Consider the following 11,774-nt stretch of genomic DNA (forward strand, 5'->3'; position numbering starts at 1 on the left):
AAGAGGGGTCAGCAGATCCCCCACATTGGCTCTGGGGGGGGTCTTACAGCCCAGAAGAAAAGCAGACAAGAAAGAGACGGGAGAGAGTGGAAGGCAAGGAAATTAGACTTTGGCCATGTTTTCAGAGAGCCCCAGCTGCACCTCCTCTGGAAGGGCAGCACTGCATGCTCAGCCTCTCCAAAATCGATGGCCAGGAGCTCTGTCCTCAGTCCAGAATCTAGGCCTGCATTCCTGGGCGTCCTCATCCAGGCTGTCACCAGTGGCTTTAGCAGGGGGGGCATCTGCTGCCACAGTAGCGGCTGGTGATGCAGGAGAGGTCACAGCAGCCAGAGGTGATGGGCACTCCCTGAGAGCTGAGGATGCTGCCAACGGCAGCAGAGGTGGAGGATCCCACAACGGTGTTCTGCGGGAAGGAGCTGAGGATGGGTCCGGGCAGGGTCACCACCACGGGGGAGGGCTCGATGACGACGGTGGAGTTCTGGCACTGCCTGACACAGGGCTCATTGCAGCTGTTGGCCAGCGGGGTCGGGCCGCAGGGCCGGCAGGGCAGGCACTGGTCGTAGCAGGACATGTCTGGAGGGTGGAGGTGCACCTGGGAGAGAGGGCAGAGAGGAATCAGAGCACAGGCACATGTGAGGAGCAGTCTGCCACGAGCTCATCACCCCACTGCAAGTGTGTCAAAGGCACCTGCTGAGCCAGGAGGTAGAAACTAAGCAGTGAGGCAGAAGGGTTTCTGGGCCTCATCCAGGCATGGTGCTGCAAAGTGTCACCTGGCCCAATGAGGCTGCTGCCCACTTCTTCAATTAAGAGCCTTCTCAGGCAAGTCCCAAACACTCCCTGAGTCAAACCTTCACCTGTCTTCAGCCCCTCATGAGAAGCAGCACCATGACCTAGCACAGGATGGAGAACCTCACATCTGCATGAACAGAAAAGGACATAAGGAAAGGGCTTCAGACTCACCTGGTTCCCAAGGAGAAAGAGGCAAGAGAAGTGGATGAGAGAGTGGGGAGCTGGGCTGGCTTTTATGGTGGCCCGGACCTGCCCCAGGCCCACACGTAGCTTCTACGGAAGTGGCAATTTTCTAAGGTGCTCGTGACAAACGGAACGCATCCCAGCTAATGACATAGGCAGGGTGGTTGTTTTCCAGGATGCTCCCTTTTCATTTCCTGGCTAATGCCATACTCGTTGCCTCACAGAGGCTTCTTCTGAGTGCTGGGCTTGAGAGGCCCCAGGTTTTCTGGGGCAGGAATGTCTCAGTGTCAGCAGAAGACGCAGCTCAAGTCCTGGATGGGTCCAATGCAAGGCAGTGATGTTGGCCTGGGGCAAACTGCTGGGGTTGCCTGGGGTCACATTGACAGGAAGGGGCCCAGCTGCTCCCAGCCCTACAATCCTCGGATGGTCACCCAAGGGCTTTCCATGCGTGAGGACATGCTGTGTCTTTCTCTTTCCATCCCTCCCTCCCAACACAATGAGGATGATTCACTGTGGAGGCTGCCTGCTGCCCTCCCAAGTCCTGAGGGAGCGTTTGAAGGGTCCATTTTGGCCCCCAGCCTCAAATACAGCAGGGGCAGAGGAAGCAGCAGTCCACCTCATGGCTTCCATGGAGCACAGTGGGACCAGCTGGTTCAGAGGTTTGGAGCCAGACAATATCTGGAAGGATACAGTTATTAATTTATATCGGGCATTACTCGCTACGTGAAAATTATTGAAACTTGAACAGACAGGCAGAAAGAAGATGTCATTTTGTGGCCTGAACACAGTAAGAAAAACTCCATGAAACATCAAATGGCAAAACTGTTTTTAAATTCTCTGTGGGGAACATTTGGACAGAGGTACAACCTACTCAACATCAACATTGTAAGACAACCAGATGAGTTGTATAGTTACCTCTTTTCTCCAGCTTGTGCTTTTATCGATGAGGATGCAGCCACCGTCTCATGGAACCACGCCGAAGGGTACATGACCCTGGCGTACAATACTAACATTTCCATAGGTTTCTTCACCGCAACATATTCAGACCTAGAGCTTTACAATCTCTCAGGTGCCCTGCAAGACCATTACCTTTATCTTGACAGAGGCTCCGTGATATCTGTGAGTCATCCAGGGGACGGGGAACCCCCTCCTCAGTGAGTTGATGGGCACGTGTCTGTCAGACGAGCATATCGTGGCGTTTGTGTCATCAGGCCCTAAATCCTATAGCGTCTTGCAGTCTAGAGAGAAGTGCAATTTAGAGGTTAAAGGCATCATTCTAAATGCATCAAACAGAGAAAAGGTCAATTTTGAGGCACTGAGGGATCTCGTGTTGGATTACAGTGTAAATCTAGACAGTGACAACCCTGAAAAGATCATGATAAAACATTGTTGTATCGCCAGGAACAAGCAGATATGGACAATAGAAACCAAGGCCCCTTTGAAAGATGCAGGAAGTAATCTATGACAAAAGACTACTGACTAAAAATTTAAAAGCCTCCTTTATGGCTTTTGATCATGGGCATGCACTAGAAACACCCCTTTTCTGCTATCCCAGAAGGGCAGAGCAACTGTGGGAAAAGTTATTTTGTAAAAAGTCTTGTGGAGAATCACCAAATGGTAGAGGTTGGAAGGGACCACTAGAAGTGACTTCTCCAACCACCCTTCTGAAGCAGAGTCACCTAGAGCAGGTTACCGAGAACTATGTTCTGATGGCTCTTGAATATCTCCAAGGAGGGAGACTCTACAGCCTCTCTGGGCAACCTGTCCCAGTGCTCAGTCACACTCACAGTAAAAAAAGTGTTTCATGATGTTTCAGACACAGCCTCGTGTGTTTCAGCCTGTGCCCATTGCCTGTGGTCCTGTTGTTGGGCGCCACTGAGGAGAGTCTTCTTTGCACCTTCCCAGGGCCTCCAACGTGCCCACAGTTCCTCTCTGGAGGACAGCAGTTGTCAGGATTCCTGTTCCTGACATGCTGCAGGGCCAAGGGAGTATTTCTGAGCAGAGGCGCAGCAAGGCAAGGACTGACGACCATCGGCTGTGGAGTAACTCGGGATGTCTTCCTCAGCTTCAAAGAGGCAGTGCCTCTTTCAGAGGCCTCGCTGCAGTGTGTCCCACCCTCCAATGCCTCTAGGAGTGATGAAGGGTCCCCCTGTGTCCCCCCTCCTAATTTCCCCCCAAAGCAATGGCTTTCTCCCTTGGCAGTCAGTATGAAAGACACTCCACGGGACAAAGACGGGGTTGCAGCAATTCTTTAATGAGTGTAAAGAGGGAAATGAGGTCACTGCAAGTGGAGGCCACCAGTGCGGGGAGGAGCAGGAGAAGCCAAGAATCTGTTGCCCTTTTCCTGTGGCAGAGTTCCCACAGGGCATCTGTCGACGTGCCCGGCAAAGGGAGACAGGCAAGCAGGTCATTCAAGGCTGGTTTCTGGGGTCCTCGCAGCACGCTTTGAGGGGAGCACAAGACAACAAAGAGAAGAGAGAAGACGGGTGAGTGGAAGAGAGGAAAGGTAGACCTTGGCCATGTTTTCTGAGAGCCCAGGCTGGTCCCTTCCAGTCTGCCCTTGCAGGGCAAGCCAGAGACGGTCAGCTGCTCTTAAAACAGCGGCACAAAGTTTGATCGTCTGTCCAGCATCATGTTTTGAGTTCCTGGGGGTCTTTATCCAAGGCCGTTGTAAGCACTTTTAGCAAGGGGGGCATCTGCTGCCACAGTAGCGGCTGGTGATGCAGGAGAGGTCACAGCAGCCAGAGGTGATGGGCACTCCCTGAGAGCTGAGGATGCTGCCAGCGGCAGCGGAGGTGGAGGATCCCACAACGGTGTTCTGCGGGAAGGAGCTGAGGATGGGGCCAGGCAGGGTCACCACCACAGTGGAGGGCTCAATGACGACGGTGGAGTTCTGGCACTGCCTGACACAGGGCTCATTGCAGCTGTTGGCCAGCGGGGTCGGGCCGCAGGGCCGGCAGGGCAGGCACTGGTCGCAGCAGGACATGTCTTGGTATCCGAGGTGCACCTGGGGGAGAGGCAGGGAGGAAGCAAAACATGGGGATGTGTGAGGAGCATCTTGTCAACACACCATGAGGGAGCCAAAGAACAAGCAGGCCCACGAGGTGAAGGCTGTGCAGAGATGGATGAGGGCTTCTTGGCCTCATCCTGCCAGGGCCCAAAACCAGCCACCTCAGGTGGCTCACACTCAACAGGTGTTATGTGGCTACTGCCTAGCTCCTGAGTCCAGAAGCCACCTCAGTACTGTCCCAGCATCCCTCCATGTCTAACCTTCCCCCCACTTCCCTCTCCCATGACAAGCATCCTCAAGAGCTGGCATAGGACAAAACTGGTGTCAGCTGAGAGGTCCATTAAGGTGAGGCCTCCTTTTAAGGGAAGTGGAGAAGGAGAAGGGTCTTCAGACTCACCTGACTCCCAAGGAGAAGGAGGCAAGAGAAGTGGATGAGAGAGCGAGGAGCTGGCCTGCCTTTTATGGTGGGCCTTCACTGCCCCAGGCTGCCAGAGGCATCCCTTGCAGCCGCGATTATTTTCTGACAAGTTCATCTTGAATGCAAAGCATCCCAGCTAATGCGATGGGCTGTGTTCTGGCTTCCTGAATGGCTGTCTTTTCATTTCCTGCTTTATGCCAGGCACATTCCCCAGGGAAGGCACCTTTTGCGTGGCAGGATGAGAGGCCCAAGCATTTCCGGAGCAAAACACAGCAGTGTGGGCAGAGGACTCAGCTCACCTGCTGGAGGAGTCCAGCAAAGGCAAATGATGTCAGCCTGGGTCACTCCTTTGGGGCTCTTGGTGGCCCTGTTGCCGAGAAGTGGCTCAGCTTCTGGGTTTGACCATATCCCACCTACCACTGCTCCCAGGAAAATTCTGCTGGCCTATTTTGCCTCCTCCTTCTCTGCACCAGAGAGAGGGTGTGGGCCCCATATCTGGGGCCCTGTCCTTTCCCAGAATGCTCTAGCCCTGCCACGGTCATCCCCAGATGTCCACAGCAGAGTCCACAGTTGGTTGTGTTCCTACGGGTGTTCTTGCCTTGCTGCACTTGTGTGCAGCTGTGTTCGTGTGAATGCACTCGGGTGCAAAAATTCGTGCATGATTCCATGCTGATCTGCATCAATGTGTGTGTCCCTCCTCATGAGGGATTGTTCTGCTCATGGCAGCAGCACTCTCCACTGCTCTGTCAATGAGCTCCACAGAGCAGCCAGAGTCAGAAGGAGCCCGAGTGCAGCTGAACAAAGCTAGAACAAACCTAGCAGAGACTTGTTCTCAGCACAGGCACTGAAATGCAACCTTCTGTACCTTCATTTCTCCTTTTCCTGCTCCTCCAAAGCTCACACTCTGCTGCTGCTGATTCCAGGCCCCAACAAGGACTGTTTCACACCAGTTTGGATCCTTAGTTTAATTCAGCGTAAACAGTATTGGGAATGCCTCAGCTTGTCTGGCAATCCCCACTCCCTGCTTCTCCAGGCCAGGACACAACTCTCCCCAGATCTAGGCGGTTCAAAAAGGATGGGGTTTCCTTTATGGACAGGGACAAAGGCCGAGAAATCCTGCCAACCTCATTCAGGCTATGCCCAAGTGGATCTGCTTCCAGCGTCAGTGCTGTCTGGTGTGAGACACAGCCCTGCCTCATGTCCGAGTCAATGTCAGATGTACCTTTGCAGCCCATCAGCCTGGTGCTGTGCCAGACAGAGGCTGAGACCTTGGACCAAACAGGTACTGAACTAAACGAACATGGCATAGGGAAAAGCCTGAAGTGCTCTACAGATACTTGTCCTCAGTTTTTACTGGTATGGCTTCTCCTCAGGCCCATCATCTGAGCCTGCCAGTAGACTCTCTGGGAATGACGCAGCACCCACAGTAGAAGAAAGAATTAAGGAGCTCTTACTACCAATTGGACATAGATACGTCCATGGGACCAGCTGGGATATATCCAAGGGTGTTCAAGGAGCTGGCTGGTCAGTCTCCACTCAGTCCCTGAAAAGAAGCTCTCAGAAGCCTTTTCTAAAGTCATGGAAGACAATAAAAACCACTGGGAGCAGCTCACGTGTCTACTGAGGGCAAATCATGCCTGACCGACTTCATTGCTTTCTATAAGGAGGTGAGTGGTACTGCGGAGGGTGTGTGGTGTGCCTTGAGTTTTAGCACGACTTTTGACTCTCTTTCCTGTAGTACCCTACTCACCAAACAGGTGGGATAGGGCTGGATAGGTGGACAAGAAGGAGGCTGGAAAATTAGCTGGCCTGCTGAGCTCAGGGAGTTGTGACCACTGGCACAAAGCCCAGCCGCAGCCAATAACCACAGTGGGAACCCTCAGGCGTCAATACTGGCACCAATACTGTTTAATATTTTCATTAACGACCTGACTAGTGGGGAGGAGTGCACTCTCAACAAGTTTGCGGAGGATCCCTAATTGTAGGGAGTCATCAATACAATATAGGGCAGGGCTGCTAGTCAGAGGGATCTGAGCAGATTGGAGAATTGGGCTGACCAGAACCACAAAAAGTTCAACACAAGCAAGCACAAACCACCCCATACACTAGTACAGGCCGGGGGCTGGCTGCCTAGGAAGCAGCTCAGCACAAAAAGATGTGAGGTCCTGCTGGGCACCCAGCTGAACATGAGACAGCAGTGTCCTCTTGCAGCAAAGAAGGTACACTGCATCCTGAGCTGTATTACTCAGAGTGTAGCCAGCAAGTCCAGAGAAGTGATCTTGCTCCTCTGTCTGGGACTTGTGAGCCTGTATCTGGAGCAGCGCACCCGGTTTGGGGCTCCGCAGTCCCGGAAAGATATTGATCAACAGGCGTGAGTCGTGTGGAGGCCACCAAGATGGTCAGGTAGCCAGAGTCATGACGTGCAAGGAGAGGATGAGAGCTGGGCCTGCTCATCTTGGAGAAGAGAAGAGTAAGGGAAGGCGTACTTGCTGCCTACTACCGCTTCACTGGAGGACACAGAGAAGATTGAGCTAGACTCTCGAGATAAACTATGATTACAGTAGGACCAATGAATGCAATGCAATGAGTGGAGGGAATTGCATACTCACCCTCATAGGCTCATCCACCAAAAAAAAAGCATACATGCACCCCCTCATGGGTGCACACACATGCATACCTACACACACACAGAGGTGTGCACGCTCACAGGCATGCACACACATGGTCCCGCACACGGGCACAACCACACCTATGCGTTTACATGCACCTGAAGAGCAGCCTTTGTGTGTGCACCCACAGAGGTCTGTGTACACGTTTCCAAAGAAGTCCATGTGCAGACACATGCACAGCCACACCGTCATACCAATGTGTATGCACAGATACTCAAACACACATGCTTACACGTGCATGCACCTGCACGCATATGTTTGTGTAGATACATGTGTACACTTCTGTACACAAATGATAATACATAAAAGCAGCCATCCACACACCCTATGCCCACACACTTACATATAAGCAGATCAACGTCACGGACATCCATACTCACCTGCATGAAACACATGCACACTCATGAACAGGTGTGCCCAAACACACACACACACACACACATACACACTATTTGCACACAGTCATGCCTGCATGTGCATTACCCCAGGCACACACGTGTACATGTGAATGAACACATGAGTACAGCCAGATGAGCATGTATGTGACATGCACACACACCACTGAGAACCAGGGCATCAGACGCCAGCTCTCAGGCTCTTGAGATGATTCTAGCAAGTCCTTCAGACCCTACAGTTAAGGCAACGGATAAGGAACTGGCCAGCCCCGTCAGCTTTAGTGAGCTCAAGGGTTTGACAGTGGTTCAGCCAGCTGTTTTCCCACTGACAGAGGAAACCACAGCAGAGTCCAAGCTGTCATGACCTTTGCAGACATTGAACATGTCCAAGTCCCAAGTCTGCATGTGAAGGATAATTTAAAACCATAGAATAGGCTATAGGCCTCCCAAATGCCCATTTTACAGGCCAAAAAAAAATCAGAAAAATCTTACAGCCTTAGAAGCTTCCACCTGTCTTAGTGATCTCCTCAAGGGTCTGGGACCAGCCACCACCCTTGCAAAGGGATCAGCAGTGACAAAATCACGTGGTAGCACAGGGTTGTGTGCCTGGGACAGACTAGATTCCCCTTGGGCTACAGACGCTGAGTCTGGGACATCAGAAGTGATTTGTAGTAGTGAGGCTTTCTCTGGACTCCCTTTAGAGTAAATACCCGCTCTTCAAAAGGCAGAGAAATGCAGAAGCAACATTAATTTAGAGAGCAGTTGAAAAAATGGTTTGTCTACCCTGTGAATGTTCATGTATTCCTTTTTTATGTTGTTTTCCTGGCTTTATTTGATGTGCTGGTCTTTTTTCCTCTGTGTTTTGCATGCAGGTGCAGGTTGTTTAATCGCCTGTAGCACGTGGAAGCTGCCTGCAGCCTCCTCTGTTACCACTAGATGGCTGAGTTAATGCTACAGCCAAAGTTCTTACATACAAAGTTTCTGCACATAATATCATAAGGGTAAAGACAGTGTGTTGTGTTTATGTGGCAAGGTTTTCGGCGGGGGGGTGGTGTCTGCAGGAATGGCTTCTGTGAGAAGACACCAGAAGGTGCCCACATGTCAGACAGAGCCACTTCCAGCTCCAAGATGGACCCACTACTGGCCAAAGCTGAGCCAAGCAGTGAAGCTGGTGGCACCGCTGGGAAAACATATTTAAGAAAGGGTAAAAAATGCTGCACAGCAATTGTGAGAGAGGAGTGAGAAAACGTGAGAGAAACACCAAGATCAGTGAAGGAGGAGGGGGAGGAAGGTGCTCCAGGTGCCAGAGCAGAGATTCCCTACAGCCTGTGGTGAAGACTATGGTGATGCAGATTGTCTCCCTGCAGCCCATGGCAGACCATGGTGGACTAGCTATCCACACTGCAGCCCATGGAGGACCCCAAGATGGAGCAGGTGGACGTGTCCTGAAGGAAGCTGCACTCCATGGAGATGAGCCCACACTGGAGCAGTTTTTCTGGCAGGACCTGTGGCCCATGAGGGACTCCCGCTGGAGCAGGCTCTTCCTGAAGGCCTGTACCCCATGGGTACAGTCTTGAAGAAATGCAGCTTGTGGGAAGGACCCATGTTGGAGAAGTTCATGAAGGACTGTATACTGTGGGTGGGATCCAATGCTACAGCAGGGGAAGAGCATGAAAAGGAAGGAGCAGCAGAGACAAAGCATTATGAATGTGTTATGAGTCTCTGTGTCCTTATCTTCACCCAGGAGCTTTTCACCGTATTTTCTCCCCTTATCTTGTTGATGCAGGAAGAGTGATAGAGAGACATGGTGGATACCTGGCAGCCAGCCAAGATCAACCCACCACAGGCAGTTTAAGCAAACATTAGTGAGTGGTGAGAGCACGTGTAGCGTAGCAGTGGTTCTGAGATAGGCTTCATTAGCCACAATTCCCTCTTGGTGGAGGACAGTGGTGTGGGGATTTCTGTTCTTTCACTTGTACATTTTTGTCAAGCCATCTGGATTTTCATGGAGGAAATAGGATATGAGACTGTAGTGGCTGCCAAGAGGCATTTCAACCAATCAGAAGGGATGGGATTTCCATGTAAAAAACCATCCTCTGCCCACAGAATGGCAGCCAATCCCTGACCACAGATTCTCTGGGGAGACCAATGAAGCAGTCAAGAGCTCTGCACCCATCTGCAGCTCTCTTGGGAAGTGCACCTACTACCCCCATCCTTGCTGATCTTCATGTTCCCCTGCATGCTCTGTATCAGAGCAATTTGATCTCCATCAGAAATACACCCTTTCACTGCCCCAATTTCTGTGCTGGCAGCCCTCAGCTCCCATTAGCCCCTTAGCTCCAATTTCCAGCCTCGACACATTCAGCAGCTACTCCTTGTAATAGCATGTCTCTCCTACTCCTGCCCATGGCTGTTGGCCATGGCCCCTAGACTGGATGGTGGAGAGGAGAGGAAGGTGGAGTAGCAGTTATGGGCCATGTCAAGGGCTGTTCCCTGTGTTATGACTCCTGCTGTTCTGCAAAGCAAATCACATTCCAGAGCTCCACACCCGCCCCACCCCCACCCCAGTTCAGCTGCAGCCATAGTAAGAGGAATGTCCTACCTCAAGGACCTCATGGGGGTCCTGACCCTTCAGCGCCTCTTGCCTTTCTGGGCATTTGTGGACAGGCACAGCACTGGTGCTCACTCGCAGCAGAGCAGCCAGGGATGTCTTCCTCAGCTCCAAGGGATGGTGCCCAAAAGAGGAGCCTCTGCAGGGTGTGAAAACCTCCCATGCCTCTGTGAATGGAGAAGGGTCGCCTTGTGCCCTCACTCCCTTCCACTCTAGAGCAACACCTTTCTCCTTTGGCACTGAGGAATGTCCAGAGAGGGAAGGAGCACATGGAGGCCAGGCTTGAATGCAGCAGAACTTTAATGAGCCAAAAGGGGGAAACAAAGTCACTCCAAGTGGAGGTCAGCAGTGCATGGAGCCCTGGGGGCAGGAGAGAGTCTGCAGTCCTTGGCTGTGGAGACGTTCCTGGATGACGTTTGTCTGCCTGTCCCAAAAAGGGGGAAAGGAGACAGATGGTCCCCACCAGGCTGGCCTTGGGGGGACATTGGGGCCCAGGTGAACCAAGGCAAACAAGGAAAAGGGAAAGAAAGGCAAAACCATTCAGCTATCCTGAAAACAACATCCAAAAATCGATGGCCCTCTGCCCAGCACCATGCTCTGAGTTCCTCAAGGTGCCTCCCTGGGACTTTCTCAGCATCTCTGTCAGGGGAGGCACCTTCTGCCACTATAGCGGCTGCTGATGCAGGAGAGGTCACAGCAGCCAGAGGTGATGGGCACTCCATCACAGCTGAGGATGCTGCCAACAGCAGCGGAGGTGGAGGATCCCACAACGGTGTTCTGTGGGAAGGAGCTGAGGATGGGGCCAGGCAGGGTCACCACCACAGTGGAGGGCTCAATGACGACGGTGGAGTTCTGGCACTGCCTGACACAGGGCTCATTGCAGCTGTTGGCCAGCGGGGTCGGGCCGCAGGGCCGGCAGGGCAGGCACTGGTTGTAGCAGGACATGTCCCTGGGTTGCAGGTGCACCTGGGAGAGAGAGCATGGAGGAAGCATAGCACAAGGGTGGCTGAGGAGCAGCCTGGTTACACCATCACAAAGGAACCAAGGCCACTACAGAATAGGGAGCTGGGAGCTGTGCCACGAGCCAGAGTCTTCATTGCCTCAGCCAGCCAGGGCCCTAAAAACAGAAGCCTGACCCAAGGAACTTCTCTCCTGGTGCGTAAGCCAAAAGCCACCACATCCATGTCCCAACCTCTCTCTAAGCTGACCTTCTCCCTGCTTCCCTCTGTCATGACAAGGCACTCCAAGCCCCAGCACAGGACAGAGCCAACATCAAACTGAGATGTCCGTCTCACTTTGGAAGAGGAGGATGAAGGTGTTTCAGACTCACCTAGTTCCCAAGGAGAAGGAGGCAGGAGAAGTGGATGAGAGAGCAGAGAGTTGGGCTGGCTTTTATACCTGCCCTTCATTGCTGCAGGACCAGAGGCACCCTTTGCAGAGGTAACAATTTTCTGACAAGCTCATCTTCAATGCAGACCGTCGCAGCTAATGATATGGGCTGTGCTTTGGTTTCCAGCACTGCTGCCTTTTCATTTCCAGATTTGGGCCATGCCCATTCCCCAATGAAGGCTTCCTCTGAGCACTGGGAGGAAAGGCTCCAGGATTTCTAGGGCAGGAATGCAGCAGTGCTGGCAGAAGACTCAGCTCAAGTGCTGGACGGGTTCAGGGCAGGCAAATGACATCAGCCTGGGTCACTCTG

At 52.5% G+C, this 11,774-nt stretch overlaps 1 protein-coding gene across 1 annotated transcript; it reads right to left on the reverse strand.

Annotated features, from left to right (window-relative positions):
- Positions 1-265: 265 nt before the first annotated feature.
- Positions 266-11,484, reverse strand: LOC309600151 (feather keratin Cos2-3-like; the record flags this gene model as incomplete). Its single annotated transcript, XM_082332225.1, has 2 exons — positions 266-573; positions 11,406-11,484. The coding sequence occupies 2 exons, from the start codon at positions 11,482-11,484 to the stop codon at positions 266-268; spliced, it is 387 nt and encodes a 128-aa protein (XP_082188351.1).
- Between the last annotated feature and the right edge of the window lie 290 nt (positions 11,485-11,774).

Source organism: Platalea leucorodia (genome assembly GCF_965183815.1).
Source record: "Platalea leucorodia genome assembly, chromosome: 22".
NCBI lineage: Eukaryota > Metazoa > Chordata > Aves > Pelecaniformes > Threskiornithidae > Platalea > Platalea leucorodia.